Raw genomic sequence first — 17,589 nt, forward strand, 5'->3', positions numbered from 1 at the left:
CACCAGGTTGATTCGCGGGTTGCAGTTGTAAACACGAATAATGGAGAGTACCGATCGGTAAATTGTATGCTTGGCTTCATCGAGGGTGGTTGCACGAGCGTGACCCCTATCGCTCCTCCCTCTCTCTCTCTCTCTCTCTCTCTCTCTCTCTCTCTCTCTCTCTCTCTCTTTCTCTCTCTCTTTCTCTCTTTCTCTCTTTCTCTCTCTTCGTCCCATCTGCGCCTCGCTTTGGCCCTTGATTCGTGTTATTCTCGTAAGCTTTTTTCCGGTATTTGACGTGTCACGATACGTGACCAGTGCGTTGCGGCATGATTACGCACGCGTACTGTACGTGAGTGTTTATCCGCCAACCGATACGTTATGCGCCTCGTCAAACATACAACCACCAACATCGAACCTATTGTCAATCTCGATCTTATGCAACAATCCACGTGGACAATTTCGTGGGATTTAATCATGGGATCTTGTCGGATTTTCAATTATTATAAAAATATGAATCTGATTTAAATTCCTCGCTTCTAGGGAAATTTTGAGGAATTCTACACAGGGATAATTCACAATTAACGCATTCGCTGCCAAACGTATTTTAAATGAATTTCCGTTCATACCAATTGTTCTCATAAAGTTTACCGTAATATGCATATGCCATTTTGAACATTTTGATAAATAAAAATCAGTGACCGTCATAACGGTGAATATGTTAATTCAAAATTGGCACGTTCCGAGCTCGAAATCGCTCAACTCTACTCGAATTTAAATGAACAAGTGAATTTTTATTTTTCGCGGTAATTTAGTGTTTCCTTACGAACTTTTTTTATTCGTATTTTTTTCCCGGTTATATGTTTACTTGTCAGTCAACAAAAAAAAGAAGATAGGAGAGAAGAGTGAATTGGAAATTTAATTATTTCTTTTTCTATCGTAGAAAGCAACCGATCAAATACTTACACCTCAATGCAATACTCTCTTTTGCTTTTAGCTATCATGAGAATGCCCAGAGGCTTTCGAAAGCTTTCCGTGATCGACCTGCTACTCCGTTGGAGACTTCGGTATGGTGGGTAGAATACATCGCCCGTGGCAACGGCGCCCCCTATCTGCGCAGCTACAGCGCCGATCTCACTTGGTACCAGTATCATCATATCGACGTTGTTCTCGTTTTGATTATCATCGTCGCGTTGCTTATTTACATTCTCTTCCGGTTGATCAAGCTGCTCTCATGGCTGTTTCGCATTATCAAAGAGGCGCTCAGAAGCGAGACCAAACAGATAAGCAAGCAGAAGAAAAAGAATTAATAGCAACTGCTCTTTCGATATGGGGACGCAACAGAAAAAAATAATAACGTAGAGTATTCATAGTAGTTTCGAGATAAAGATAAAACCGTACAAACAGCCAGCATTTTTTTTGTGTAAAACTACCAACGTTTGACTTAGGATCGAATTTAAATTATTTTAGATCAATTGTTATGGAGAATTCGTTGGTCGCAAAAATTCTCTAAGAGACAAAAAATCTCTTCCTATTAACTTATACGATATTACCCAAGTCACAGTCTGCTAATATTCGCAACAGTAAAAATGTAGCTAAAATAATGTCTTGCCAGCCTTAATTATAGCAGATTAATTACAGCTATTTGACAGCAAACGTTATTTTGCAATCTAACTTTTAACTACGATAGTATTATAACAGTTAATAAAAGAGTAAAACAGATTTTTAACTACGATACCGTTATAACAGTTATAAAAGAGTAAACATGCAATCACAATTATTTTAATTGTATCATATTAATAGCTGTAAAGTGTAAAGTGTGATAAACTGTTAAAAATTATAATTATTAGGAAAACTAAAATTATCCGCAGCTATTTTAACATTAATTGTTGTGAAATGTTATGATAGCAAAAACAAAATCCAAAATTCAACCACAGCTATTTTAACTGCATTAATAGTTGTAAAATATAATATAATAGTTGTAAATGTAATATATAATAACTATAAAAAAAAACTATAGCCATTATAATAACTATGAAAAACTAAAACTAACCTCATTTTGCTACTTTTGAACTTAAAAAGTGAATATCTGTTATCTGACTATAATTTGTATATCACAACGAAAACAAAGAGTAACATATGATTTTATATTAAATTTAACAATGTATTAGCAATGGCCAAATAAACTCATTCATTCATTTCTGCGATTCTAAAATTACTACTTAAAGATCTATATACATCTGTTAATCATATATTAAATAGAAAATTTGATGTAAGTTTAGGGTCGAAGTTTCCAGGTTGTTTGAGGTTTAATCTCAACTGAATAAAGGAACTTTTCTTTTTTTATTATCTGTTTAATTATCTATGTAATATATTCTTATATAATTCTAAAATTAAAATGTAACTTTTATATATACATATTGTAATGGTCTATGTTCAGGCCAGTCGGTTACTTGATTGCACTCAGAACGTATGAAAAGTCACTAGCCTGAGTGCGATATGAATAAGTGAGGGGGGCGGCTGGCAGTAAAAGAAGCCTAGAATGTCTTTATGGTGGTTGGTACCCATGTTTATTCTAAATATTTTGGACAACCTGCACAAATGGCTATTTACACAAAACTATTACACAATATATACATTACTTACGCAATAGCCATTAGCAGCTATGTTGATGTTTGCCAGCGGAACTTAGATGCTTCAATGGCGAAGACTAACCGATAACTCGTGTATTATGTCGCAAGCATCCTGTCTCGGCGAACACATCAAGATGCGGCAAACGTACCCCTTGGATCTAGAAAACGGATTACGAAGAATGGACCACTACTCCTTCTAAAATCTTAGAAACGAGTCATCAATACTAGGCTGCTGCCCTCCCTCTCCGGATACGATTGTTTCACAATTTGGCTTACCTATAAACAAGTGTTAGCTACTTATGGCAGCTGTGGAAAATTGCTGCTTCTAATTGCTTCTCCGATTGAAAGATGTTTTGCTAATGACGATGGATTTTCGGCCATTACAATATACATATATATGTACATGAGATGTTTCAGAAATAAGTAGCTAAACTTAAGAGCATATTCTACTCACTGATAAAAATAGGTCATATATATAAACATGGACCATAAATATTTTTTTCTAAGTTATAAACATTTGTTTTATTTATAATAGATTTTGGTAAGAATATAGAAAAAACTACCATCTTGACGCTACTTTCAATCTTAAATAAAAATTAATTAACTTAAATAAAAATTTGTTTCAATAACAAATAGACTCATCTACTAACTTGTAACGAGGCGCAGATGCCCCTCGTTACTACCGGCCCGACCGACCACCTGTCGGGCCGAAGAACGGTGCTTTGCGCCACCCTAAAATAGCGAAGACGACCGCGCCGCCGTTATCACGCGCCGCCGCTATCGCGCGCCGCGGCGATCACGCGCTGCCGCTAGCGCGCGCGGCCGCGATCACGCGCCGTCACCGTGCCTCGCGCCGATAGGCGCGCCGCTCGATCGCCGCCGTATCAATCGTAGCGCGAACAACTATAAAACGGCGGCGATCGAGCTCCTAGACACCAGACCGATCCGTACCGCCGTTCTAGCTAGACGCTCTATGCCGATAGCTAGAAGATCCGGACCGTTTCGCTCTGCCTTCCGCTTTCCGACTACCCGACCGGCGACTAAGAACACGGGATTGTGCTTCCGCAGTCTCGATCGAGCGTTCTCGATACTTGGCCGTCTCCCGTCTTCCTGGGCTCGTGTGTACGCGTGCTCAGTCGAGCGTACTCGACAGTCTCTCGCCTTTACCCGCCGCCTCGAGTCAGGGGTCCGTCCGTCGGCGAACTCCGCTGAGCGTACTCAGCCTTTAGGCGATCCGTCTAGCGACCAGGAACCCGGGACGGTGTGTTCGCCGTCTCCGCTGAGTATCCGCAGCACTTGGTCGCTTTCCTCCACGAACGTAGGGAAAAGGGAAGGTGCGTACGCCTTCTCTGTCGAGAGTCCTCGGCCCCGACGGACGAAATCATCTCGCGTCTCCCGCGACTCGCGTGCGTGCGTTCGACCGAGAATCGAAATCTCCGGTCCGGCGACCATTTTTACGCGAGCAATTCCGAAGCGAGTATTGGGCGATAATTGTCCGAGACGCCCAGCGTCGCGAAGCGAGACCGATCACCGCGCCGTTACCGTCGTTACGATCTACACGCGTCGCGTAATAGGCCTCGCCTTCCGCACGGCCTATCCGTCTGTACGAGCGCTCGCACCGCTCACCGCACCGCACCGTACCGTACCGACGCGCCTTACAAACCGAACCGCGGAGTTCGGCCGTTACAAACTTATTAACTTCTAATAAAAAGTAAATAAAAGCTAATTCATAATATGTAGATGCAAAATATATTGTCTATTGTAAATACAAAGTTTATAAGAAAGAAAGTGTTCCTGGACTTGTATTTATATGATCTTTTTTCATCCTTACAATGAGTAGAATATGTTTTTAACCCGTTGCGGTCCGCGCTGTATTCGCAATTTCGTCCCAGCCGGTCCGCACAGATTTCGCCAATCGCTCATCCGCTTGGTAGCGTTTACTTTGGAAAACATTTATGAGCTTACTAACTCAACGTACTTATGAATAGGTGGATGTATAAAATAAAAGTTTAAGATTTTGTAAACATTATTTTTTATTGTTCACAGCTTATAATTTACCATAGTATGATAGCGTTTAAAACATTCTCCGACATGCAATCCCGGTTTTCTGTCGCAGGTTTCGCATATGTAGTCTCTCTTTTGTCACCAGGAATATTTCGGTTTGAACATACTGTGCAATCTTTGTGTTTACGCTGCGAATGCAGTGTAATTATATGTAATGTTCCATCTAATCGCTGTCCATCGAAACGGTATGTCGAGTGTTGCTCGACATAGGACGTGTTGGAACGAAACGCTGTGTCGAGTGTCGCTCGACATAGGACCGCAACGGGTTAAAGTTTGGCCATCTATTTCTAAAACACCTTGTGTGTATATGCAGAGTGTTCTAAAACAATTGCGCCATAGAGTGCCATAGTTCGTGAGAGTGTAGAACAAATTAAAATAAACAAAAAAATCATATTTTGAGATGTTCGCAATAATTTCAAGTTATTAATTATAGAAATCGAATGAATGTGAGCACGTGCCGAGATGGTAAAGAAGGAGCACTTGAGCTCTCTAGCTATAGCGCGGCCCAATCGTTCTAGCAACTGTTGCTGGAGCACGGCGAAGAGAAGGACAACGCGCTGCTTCATATGTTCTTACCTCGTTGTTTTTACATCTCGCTGCACACCGTGTAATAAAGGAAATTAAGTAACTCGAAAATTCAGAAACATTGTGCGCAGGTATAGAATAATTGATCTGTAATATAAAATTATTCGTTCGTGCTAAATGGTTTGAAAGAAATAAAATTATCCCTTGAAAAAAATGTAAATTTATTTTAATTGCCGAACGGTGAAAGATATCCGAAAAACAATTTAAACAAAAGTTGCATTTCTTTTTTATATCTATAATACAAAGCTGCGTATTGATAAATATCGAAAAATTCATGTTTTTTGAGTCATCCCTACTACCTTTAAAATTGAGTTGTATTTTGTAAATTTATGCGAAAATATTTTTCCATTCCTCTTTTTATACGTCATAATCAATTTATGTGTTCTAATAAAAAAAATTATCTAATTTATGAATTCAGCTTTAGCAGTTTTAATTATTAAAATAGTTTCATAAAGCAATAATTAAATTACTATTAATATAATTTCAGACAGCTTTCAACTACTTAAGCAAGTCAGTAGTATGGGGGTAAGTATGGCCAGTCAAAACATTCCCCCTCCACTCGACCCTCTGGCGCCACTAGACCACGCTCACCGGCGCCGGAGGGTTGAGTGAAGGAGGAATGTTTTGAGTGGCCATACTTCTCCCAAGGCTGAAAATGGCCGAAATTTGAATCACCGGAATAAAAATTAGCGTAATCTGAATATTAAATTTTTTATTATTCATATTAGGCGTTGTTGTGATTCTAGCTCTTGGTCAGTTGGTTAATTTGCATATTACTTTTGGAAAAATCTCCTAGGCACTTCTGCGAGAGGCTCGAACCCGGGATCTCTGGCTTTTGAGTCAAACCGTCTCTTACCACTGCTCTACTGCTACTCTGTGGTAGAAACTGGTTTCACGGCGTACACGTAGAACGGAGAGAGAGGTGTGGTATGTATGTGGTTAAGTGCGAAGTCTCTGGGAAAATCCTGTTGGCCTGGCCGGATTCGAACCCAAGGTCCGCTGGCTTTCGAGTCAATCATCTTATGCACTACGCTACTGTTATACCCTGATGGAAACTAGCTATATTGTGTACATACGAAGAATATTGACGTCACGCGTGAAAAATTTGGTAAATTCTAGAATCTACGGGACTCGGGCCCCCACCATGAGAGCCCCTGGCTCTCGATTCTCGTGAACGTGTGTGAGCATGTTCGAGCAGGTAGGGATCATTTCGAAAACATAAACTACCCAATGATTGTTGGAAGACGATACCTCTGGTCTATGTCTACCCAAATATTTTTACCTGTGCGGGTCCCCTTGCTTTCGAACTCGAAAAGTTTACAACGGGATTTGTCGACCTCGAACTGGAAACCACAGGGAAGAGAGAAGAGGTGAAGAGAAAGAATGCACAATATTTTTCATAGAATTAATTTACATTTTATTCTTATACATTTTTCTTAATACAGGATTAAACCTGGTACATAGGAATATGATGATCTAGCGATTTCGCTTACATTGATAAAAGATTTTTTATACATTCGTACAATCAACTGATCGTTTCGTTCACAATCATTGGTAAACAAACTATTAAACTGCTCGAGTTTATAACCTCGACACATACAGTAAAGAAAAACACAGCAATAATGATCACAAGTCGTCGATAAGAGTCTCTGTAGCTGAAAAGTATTCCATTGGTAAGTGATGGAATTTCTTCTAAGATGCAGAAGAAATCGTGAGTCCCAGGGTGGCATCCCGTAGCTGTCGAAGTATGTGGCCGCTCCATTCCGATCGACGTAGAATGCGACCCAGGGCTGTCCCGGACGATCATGATTGGCCGCATTAGCGACTACTGCCGTCGACCTTGTCCACACCCTCGGTAGTCCGTCGGCTGGATAGACGCCTGTGTATCTAGCATTGAGATGTTGCAATGCATGTTGAATTTCAAGCGAATTCATTTTATATAATTTCGTTTACCTCTGGTAACGCGATTGTTATAGTCTTCGATGGCTCGACGGAATGTTGCAACACAGTATTTGTCTCGTTTTCCTCTTCTTCAACCGGCGACTGTTCGCTCCCTGATTTGTCAGAATAACTATTTTCTCTGTCTTCCTCGTCAATTTTGGAGGACAAACCCGGGTCATATATGATAGATGTTGCCGCGTTTCTTGATGTTGATTTGGCTTTGTTCGATGAACCAGTGTTTCAATTTGTATGTGTCGCGTAATGCACCATGTTAACATCTGTGTTTTCTAAATGTGTGGAATGAGCAGCCTTCTATTCGTTCGTTGGGTGAAAGATCACTGGACGTCGGCGAGATATTCTCCAGATTATACATGTTTCGCGCTAACAAATTTTGCAAGTAGCTCGTTTTTCCCTTGCCTTTTGTCATGAAGATACGAATATGACTCGTAATTTCACGCAAGCGCGGATAAAAATATTTTGGATAGTCTCCCCATCCTACCACTCGATTCCATAATAATTCAGCGAAAGCCAGTTCTTTATCCATCTTGATTTTTTGTTCAATTCCGCAAATGAATACTCTGGAGCTAAAATCCAATGTCCGACAAATGCCTCATTAATACTGACAATAGCCACCTCCTTGAGCACATAGGTATCGTTGCTATCGCGGAAGCACTGCACTTCGATGATCACATGTTCTCGCTGTATTCGCAATTCTGCTTTGCCGAAACTATACTCTTTACGGCTCGAAGTCGACTGAGTTCTTTTCTCAAAATTTTTACTCTGGAGGAGAATAATGTTGAAAATCTTTACACAGGAAGGGGAAAGACGCCGAAAAGAAAAATGGGAGATGTGTTTCTTTAACCGCTATAATCTACAATGACTTGATGAGAAGAATTTATTTCCAGTACATTTTCAAATTCAGCGTAAACTAAGCAATTGACCGTTATTGTGAAAGCTTTTTCGAATCGTACTTCCATTCGTAAACTACAGTGTTTCACAAGGTTCCATTGGCTCACGCAATTACCTGACAGATCAGGAGTGAGATCAAAAGCGAAAAGAGTATAACTAGCAGGATAATCTTCTCTGGATATAGAATTAGTTTCGTTCAAGAAGTGAATGTCCGTTCCTGAGAAAAGTGTGTGATACGCCTCGGCGTAGAGCATCCCGTTACCAGAGAATTTGAGTTGTAACGGTCTACTAGAGATTTGAACACCATCGACATACAACGAAAAGAAATTTATCACATAATGCTGGAAATTGAATGGATTTAAATGCCGGGCACAGTTAAATGTTTTGTTATCGACAAAGCCGACAATTATGCGCTTTGGTATTTGTCCAAGAATGACGTTGTTCAGTGTCTCTTCTACGACGCCACTATGGATCGTAAATGATTTAACCTCGACTCTCGTGAGGGAGTATTTAGCAGTAGTCCTGGTCAACATTTTCATATGAGCGAGTAATATGCCTGGGTTTATTCTAGCTCTTCTAATGAGTAGTGTAGCATCTAAAATGCGTATCCGTGACATAGTATTTTCCTCCATAAGACAGAAGGAATCTTTCAAACGAACAAGCCTCATGCGCACTTCGACACCGTTGATCAAGAATTTACCTTGATTGAAGACGTCGCAGTGAAGATGACCTATGAGATCCAGTGTTCGCCCTCCTTGTACAAAAGTGGTTCGCTTGTCGAGTCTGTGATTGCTTAGTGTCGCTCCAGGTAAAGCGTCCATGTTCCCTGCAGTATCGCTATATCACAGGCACGAAGCCAGGTGGGAGGTTTTTATTGGTGAAGCATAATTTAAAAACGCCTCTATGTAAGCGCGGTAAGCATAAGCATTGTTTGGAGAAGACACGAGCTTTTGATTGAAATATATGTCGATTTGATTGAACATCGAATGCAGTATATGGTTTACCGGGCCTACTTTTGCGGCGGCTGCTCCTGCTCCGGTTTCCGTTTCTACTCGTATGCGTAGCGACAGCATGGTGTGAACAAGATCTATGTATTCTTCTCCATGCCCGGGTACGACGAATTCGACGGGCGCGTCGTCCGTGCGAGAAGACATGGGTTTGTAGTGAATCCATTGTGAACTCTCAATACTGCTTTGTGTAGGTGGTAGGGTGAAGAGATCGAGTTCACTCTTTAAACATTCGCAGGAATGCGTATGAAGAAAGGATGTTCAACGTTCGATGTACGTTAGTCTCTAGGTTAGGAATATCTTCATTTACAGCCATACCAGCGTTTTCTTCTACCGCGTTTCCGTCAGCGTAATCGTCATCTTCGCGAGGGGTATTTTCCCCTTCTCCACCGTTTTCATCATCGTCGACCTCACCAACAACAGGCTTCTCTTCTTTTTTTCCGTAATCGGTGTTTTTCCCGCTCTCGAAAAAAGTACAAATATCGCTGAAGTACTTCTCCATATAATTTCCATTTTTCCCGTGCTCCTCCGAGGACCGGAGAGTTGAGAATTCTATGCATCTCGGCGTCGAGACACGACAGGACGAAACGGACCCGGAGTACGCACCGTATTTTCATTCTCTACTGATGCTCAGTTGCGGCATTATCTGTTAAAACAGAGGGGATCGCAGTCGAGGAAGACGACAACGACGACGCTGAAGTCGACGATGTATGAGCCTGCTGCTGCAATCTCTCGAGATTATCCGTAGAAATCAATACCATCCTCTTGGCTCTTTCCATGATACAAGCGTGAACAGTCTCAATTACCGATAATTTTGGATAATATAGCCCCGAGTATAGGGACGATCAGATAAGGTAGAAATCCGCCTCGCTGCACTATCGCTCTCCGTTTGCTTCTCCAATCACCGCGATCATTAGCGATATGATTTATAACGCAACGTTGATTTATAACGCGATAGGCGATTTTTTCTCTTCTGTCGAGCGGTACGTTACCTTTGAGCTTGTTGAAGGCGCACTCGCAAATACATCTGATGAAATCACGGTCAGCTTCTCGCAGAAAGGCAGCACGTTGTTTCTCCGTCAAGTAACACAAGAGAGATGTTCAGAAGAGAGATGTTTTTCTCACTGATGGACCGTTTTGCTGCGTTTGCGGTTCTATCGCCCTTCTTCGCATTCGCTCTGCTCCCCCCACTCACTACCATTACGACAATAAGACTGTCGCAGAATGATCGTATGCATGGATTTTATATGTAACTTCTGGTGGATCCACGCCGAACGTAAACATAATGCGTAGTATCAGTGGAGAAGATGCATGTACGAAACTGATACTCATCCGGGGTAGATTGTTTCAGATCGAGCAACAAATACCCATGTGGAAACGATGTAGCGTCATAGTAAGCTTCTTCCAAAAACTTTGAATCTTCTAGATATATATACCTGCCTGGCCAATCTGAGCACGATCGCGAGGGATTTTGAACACCACGATGTAATCCGCGTTGAGAGAAATATCTCGTTGTACGCGTCCTTGATGAAATAGATTTTGCGAAATGAGTATAACACTGAGGTTTTTGTGATGACTACCAGGTATGTAAATATGAAACCGGAATTTTTGTATAGAAAATATACGTTTATTGTATGAAAATGATAAAAAATATTTTTTTCGAAATATTGCCCATTGCTAGCTATACATTTTTCTCACCTGTCTGACAATTTGTGGATGCCACGCCGAAAAACCTGTTGCTCTTTTGAGGTAAACAAGTCATCGAGCCATTTTCGTACATTTTCGTAAGAAGTGAAGCGCTGCTCAGCAAGTGCGTGTCCCATCGATGCAAATAAATAGTAATCGGACGGAGCCAAGTCTAGTGAGTAAACCGCATGCGAAAGTATTTCCCAACTAAACGCCTCAATCGTTTCCTTTAGCAGTTTTGCTGTGTGTGATGGTGCATTATCATGAAACAAAATCACTTTGTGTTGCCTTTTTTGATATTCTGGTCGTTTTTCACACAAAGCTTGATTCAAATCGATCATTTGTTGTCGGTAGCGTTCAGTATGAACGGTTTCGCCAGGTTTTAGCAGCTCATAATAGCTCACACCCTTCTGATCCCACCAAACACAGAGCATTGTCTTCCGTCCATAGCGATTTGGCCTTGCAGTCAATGTCGATGGTTCGCCTGGAGTTACCCATGATATTTTACGCTTAGGATTCTCAAAATATATCCACTTTTTATCGCCAGTCACAATTCGATGGAGAAATGACTTTCTTTTGTATCTGGCGAGCAGCATTTCGCAAGTGGTTTTTCGATGTTCCTGCTGTCTTTCATTCAGTTCATGTGGAACCCATTTTCCCATCCTCTGGATCTTTCCCATGGCTTTCAAATGTATGGAGACGGCTTCTCGTGTCACATTTAATTGATCCGCGAGTTGTTGCATTTGAGCGTCATCCTCATTCAACAATGCTTGCAATTCGCTGTCTTCAAACTTTTTCGGTGGTCTTCCACGTTTTTCGTTTCTCACGTAAAAATCGCCACGTTTGAATTTTTTAAACCACTCGAAGCACTGTGATTTACCAAGAGCATGCTCACCGTATGCTTCGACAAGCATTCGATGCGATTCGATGCAGCAGTTTTCCTCAAATGGTAATAGAAAATCAATGCTGTCCTCAAATCGTAGCTTCCGGGCACAAAATTCGACATGTTCAACGCTATTACAAACTATGCTGTTGTATGAAACTTATATTGTTGTGAGTTGAAAATCTTTGTCAGATGTCAACAAATGGAAATGGCGCCAATGACGCGCACTGATAGAAAAATATAGTTGAATTAACTATAATCTCACTATATTTTATAGCTAATTTTGGCGTCAACCATATTTTTATAGTTCGTGGAAACCTGCAAAATATAGTAGAATAAACACAAATATATAGTCAATGATTGTCTTAAATAATTGTTTAGTTACTTTTACCACATATATAGTAATTTCTCATTCACAAATATAGTAAGATTTAATATTCATATAGTTACATCTGTCATCATTTAGCAAATATTCTGGTAATATTGACTATATGAAGGAGTTACTTTTACCTATCATTTTATATTTGCATCCATACAATAGTTTTAGTTTAACTTACTATAATTTTTAGTAAAAATATTGTATGGTTGGTTATACTATGTCTATATCGTAATTATTACCGATATCATGGTAATACTTACTATAAATATGATATTTCGGACTATAATTTAGTTACTATATCATTATAGTTCCAAATATCATATACTTTTCTCTGAGTGCGGTTTGACGGTAACTACATTGACAGCTAAGGCCATCTATGGGCAAATTCCGGTTTCATATTTACAGACCTGGTATGTGCAATATGAGCCAGTCAATGTTTATACGTGCAACTTATTCAATTACCTGGCATATTAGTTGAAACCGACGAAAAATTACGTCGATCAATTTTAACTTAATTATTATTATCAATTAATATTATTATCAATTAATTATTATTATCAGCAATTTTTTTGCAAAGCAATTCTCAAATCGGTCGTGAAACGAAGAATTATTTAATTCTTGGACATTAACTAAAACTCGTGTGAACAACACGCGAGTACGCGTACAGATGGTATGGAACTTACGGTTTGCAAGTTTCTTATTTTCTCCTATTTTATGAAGGACGGCGAAACTACTGTCGTCCTGCATCGTACAAAACATTTGTTCTTTCCTTTTGGTTGTAACCAAAGTTAAGTTCATTACTTTTATCGTATATATTATATATATATATATCGTACAGCGTATTATATAACGAACTGTAAAATCGTTTTTTACATCGAAATTAAATGTATACCGTGGCGTTTAACAATAGTTCATATAATTGATATAATAAATGTTATTAACAACATGCGTATCGTGTATATTTATTATAACTAAATCCTCTTATAAATTGTTATGATTACAAAATTATTCAAACGAGAGACATTCTTGAGTTCACTCTTTCTGAAAGCGAAGACAGTATTCGCAATCATTAATTTTATTTGTAATATATACACAATCATATGTCACATTATTTTTACATACTTTTATAATTTTATGTTTATTAATATTTAAACAAATTTAGAGAAAGAGAGAGACAGAGATAGATAGATAGAGAGAGAGAGAGAGAGAGAGAGAGAGAGAGAGAGAGAGAGAGAGAGAGAGAGAGAGAGAGAGAGAGAGAGAGAGAGAGAGAAGGAGAGTAAAAAAAGGAGCAGTAAAGAAGAAAAAGGAATGAAGAGAGAAGGAATATCAAGAAGGCGAGAATGAGAGAAACAAAAGGTTGGAAGAGAAAGTGAAAGGATAATGCGATGGAAAAAGGGGAGAAAAGCGAATGTAGAAAAAAAACGTAAAAAGGAAAAGAGATAGTGAGAAAAACAGCGAAAGAAAAACAGAGACAGGGATATCCTGAAAGACCATGAAGGGAAATAGTGAAGGAGCGAGGTAGACGGGAGGACAAGAGGGATGGAAATGCCGCGAGAGTACGGTGGAGAGACGTACGAGAGCGAGGCAGCTTTGCGGGCATTAAGGGGTATTTCCCAGGTGGCCATGTCTCCCACTGCGTCAGCCGGCTTCCGCTCCGGTTGCAGCATAGCGGCAACGCGGCAAGCAAGAACCACGACGGGGGCCGTCGAGTTTACGGCGGTAGCGTCGTTTGCAGCGATGCCGTCGCCGCTCCTCTCTCGTACCGCCTGGCTGTAGGCAACACCCGAGATGCCGATTCCACCAGCAACGCGCTTCTCGTTCGCAGATGCCTGGCAAAGAATCGGAAAGTCTACATATTCATGGAATCGATTGTTGCCGAAACGGGATTGCGCTAGATCATCGATACGATGATCATTGAAATAATATCGAAATAATGATTATGAATCGCGTTGCCTTCGATGCGGATTCTCGCAAATATGTTAGTACTCTACTCGTGTTCACTCTGCCAATTTCACTCAACCTAATTTCGAGAATTCCAATTTGACATTCGGTTACCGAGATGTTTGATATCAGATGTTGGAGAATGCCGAATGAAAAGATGACATAATATTAGATTGCCGCCAAAGAACAGTTTCCAGATTTAAACCAGTCAGAAAATCTCGCGTATGCGAATCCATATTTATACGTACCATATAAACATGCGAGAAGTGGCGATTGGCAGAGATTTCCTGTCTCTCTATTTATCTCTCTTTTTATCTAAGAATGATTTCAACGTAAAGGACGCGGTGAAGACAGATCATGCGACGCATCACGATTAAACGGCCCGATTCACTCTCGATATACAGTGTCCGCCAAAAGTTTCGGGCCACCTAAATAACTTCTGAGTGGTTTAAGATATTGGATTGAAATTTATAGGGATATAATGGGATTACAAAGTCTATCATTTAATCACAAAAGCACCCACCTTCATATTATAGGGGGATGGGAGGAAAGGGAGGTCGGGAAATCTTAAAGGACATATGGTGTTGAGTGAGGGCTCGTTTGAAAAGGTTTTCCGAAACGAGAACAATGCGGGATCGTCGAGGTCTCTACAATGTTTTTTCGCAGAGTTATGATCATTTAAACATTTCTATTAAGATTTTGCGATAAAGAGGTCACGGCGAGTAAGATCACCGGTTATTCAGGATATTGCTGAAGATCCTTTCTACAATGTTTAGTTTCAACAGGATGGGGTTCCAGTTTATTTTTCTCTGGAAGCTCGAAATGTTCTCAACGATGTTTTTACTGATCGATGGATTGATAGAAGGGGCACAATAGAATGGCCACCGAGATCACTAGATCTGACCCCATTGAACTTTTTTACTGGGGATATTTAAAAGCCAAAGTTTAGGAGACTAGGTTCGCAAACTTAGAAGAGCTGCGAGAAAAAATAGTTAACATTTCAAATTCAATCACACCAGATTTTATAACTAACATTATAGATACATTTTACGTTCGCTTAGGACACTGCCAAGTTATCGAAGGACACCAATTCGAACATTTAATAAAATAATTAGTGTTTTTATTCCTTCATATATATATATCAGTGTTAGGAACTTTATGGGTACGGTTGCATTTTTCGCGGCAAGAAGGGTCTGGAGTCGTGAAATACTGTGAAGCTGACGAACCACGAAGTCCTTATCCTCGCGGCGAACACGAACACACGCGCACGCACGCACATACACACACACACACACATACACACACACACACACATACATACACGCACACACACATACATACACGCGCGCGCACACACACACATACACACACACACACACACATGTACTTCTATCTACTTAGAAACATGCGTTAAGCCTTATCTTACTCGCCATGGCCTTTTTATCGCAAAATCTCAATAGAAATGTTTAAATGATCATAACTCTGCGAAAAAACATCGTAGAGACCTCGATAATCCCGCGTTATTCTTGTCTCAGAAAGCCTTTTCAAACGAGCCCTCACTCAACCCCACATGTCATTTAAGATTTTCCGACCTCTCTCTCCCCTCGCCCTTCTGTAATATGAAGGTGAGTGTTTTTGTGGTTAAATGATAGACTTTGTAATCCCATTGTATCCCTATAAATTTCAATCCAATATCTTAAACCATTCAGAAGTTATTTAAGTGACCCGGAACTTTTGGCGAGCACTGTATACGATGTGGATTTCGGCATATTGCGTGCACACGGCATGCTTTTCCGCTACCTTCGCGAAAGCAGCTCTCTTTATCCGCGAAAACGGTGACGACGTTCATGCTGTAAAGATACGAGAAACGGTAAACACGATTTTCGCGATGTTGCAGCTTCTTACGATCTAGTCTATAATCCGACTGTCGAATATTTAGGTGAGCGCGATGTGCTCCCCGAAGTCTGTTGTACAACCGTTTTATTTGTTATCGCAAACTAATCCCACTTTTCATACATTTGTGTATTTATAATAACCCTATACACTGTGAAAAAGAAATAACTTGAAAATAAAAAAAAATATCTATTTCATCGATACCATAATAACATATTAGATGTACAAGTATGACTTTACGGATTTTTTGATAAAATAACATATTGATTTGAAACATAAATCATTCTTATTTTATTCAAATATTTATTCTTCAAATCATTCTTATTTTATTCAAAATATGCTCCATCGGAAGCTACAACCTTTGTCCATCTTTCAGGCAATAAACGAATTCCACGTTAGTAGAAGTCTGGTAACGATTAAGTTATGAAGCCAATTTTTTATTTCTTCATAAGAACTGAACCGCTCTCCAGAAAGGGCCGACGCCATAAATCGGAACAAATAGTAATCTGAGGGAGCAATGTCTGGTGAATATGGCAAGTGAGATAGATTCTCCCAGTTCACTTCTTCTAGATAATTCTTGACGGATCCATGTGTACATGTGGTCTGGCATTGTTATGCTGTAAAATTATCTTGTCATGTCTATTCTTCCATTCCGGCCGTTTTTCCTTCAGAGACTGGTTCAAACGTATTAATTGTAGTCGGTAGCGTTCACCAGTGATAGTTTCAGACGGTTACAGTAGCTCATAATACACCCTTCATATCCTTCAGATACACATAGCATAACCTTGCTGCCATAGTGCAATATTTCGCTTTGGCGTATATATATATTATTTCTTTACAATATATAATATTATTATATTGAAAAAAATAAGTGATAGTATTAATAAAATTTCTCTCTTTCTTTCTTTCTCTGTCTCCTTCGAACAAATTTTGTTTGAGCAAATGTAGATTGAACAAATTATATAATTGCCAAAAGAAGTAATCAATTGACCAAATTATTACAATTTAGTCAGCAACTACAGTGAGAATAAAAAATGAGCAGTCACCATTAAACTTTATAAATTGTAAAATTTATAGAATTTAATTGATATATTTGTTTAGTTCAACTTATATTTCATGAATAGCATAGAATAAAGATAAATCATACATTTCATAATTAACAAAAATAATGCATTTTTATTTATTTTGGTTAGATTATATTATTTTATCACTTTTTATAGGTAAGTAATTTAAACAAAATAATGTCTTAATATAATCTGTAATATATAGCAGCGTGTTGGATTGTTTATATTATGTTTTCTAAACACTATAGTATGGAGTGTTGCTAAAATATTTGGCCCAATTTTAAGTCGATTCACACCTTCAATAGCGCAACTCTGTACTTTTATATAATGTCCCCTCGTTTCAATTTTGTCACCTCTTACGATTCAAGTAATCCTGTAAGTGCTCTATGAGATTAAAATCTGAACTTAGTAAAGGCCATTCAAAAATATTAATGTTGCTCTTTTTTTACAATGGATGAGATATGCTTAAAGTCGTCTACATGTTGAAACATACAATCGTTCTCGAGACTTATATTTTGAACTGATGTTCACAAATTGCTTTTAAAGATATTGCGGTGATAAGATCCGTCCATCCTGCCTCTGATCCTTCTTACCATCTTGATCTGTTCCAAATTACAGAGTT

The 17,589-nt window shown here is 39.4% G+C and overlaps 2 protein-coding genes across 2 annotated transcripts in view; one reads left to right on the forward strand and one right to left on the reverse strand.

Annotated features, from left to right (window-relative positions):
- The window catches only part of LOC105187575 (UDP-glucuronosyltransferase 2B7), a 280,765-nt gene extending 278,801 nt beyond the window's left edge, over nucleotides 1-1,964 (forward strand). The window contains exon 3 of the mRNA XM_025300217.1: nucleotides 977-1,964. Within this exon, the coding sequence (XP_025156002.1) occupies nucleotides 977-1,289 (313 nt within the window). The 3' untranslated portion in view covers nucleotides 1,290-1,964. The remainder of the gene's footprint in view (nucleotides 1-976) is intronic.
- A 5,733-nt stretch (nucleotides 1,965-7,697) lies between these two features.
- Nucleotides 7,698-8,932, reverse strand: LOC112588910 (uncharacterized protein F54H12.2-like). Its single transcript, XM_025300260.1, has 2 exons — nucleotides 8,078-8,932; nucleotides 7,698-7,982 (listed from the first exon to the last, which is right to left on the reverse strand). The coding sequence occupies exons 1-2, from the start codon at nucleotides 8,930-8,932 to the stop codon at nucleotides 7,698-7,700; spliced, it is 1,140 nt and encodes a 379-aa protein (XP_025156045.1).
- Nucleotides 8,933-17,589: the final 8,657 nt, after the last annotated feature.

This window comes from Harpegnathos saltator, unplaced genomic scaffold (genome assembly GCF_003227715.2).
Source record: "Harpegnathos saltator strain DR-91 unplaced genomic scaffold, Hsal_v8.6 scaffold107, whole genome shotgun sequence".
Classification (NCBI taxonomy): Eukaryota; Metazoa; Arthropoda; class Insecta; order Hymenoptera; family Formicidae; genus Harpegnathos; species Harpegnathos saltator.

What these genes read in the sequence shown, in the direction of transcription:
- LOC112588910 (XM_025300260.1), bottom strand. Translation starts at nt 8,932, where the DNA reads ATGGACGCTTTACCTGGAGCGACACTAAGCAATCACAGACTCGACAAG. An exon ending in ATTCTTCTCATCAAGTCATT is followed by an intron (nt 7,983 to 8,077) that starts GTAGATTATAGC and finishes ATTCTCCTCCAG; the next exon opens with AGTAAAAATTTTGAGAAAAG.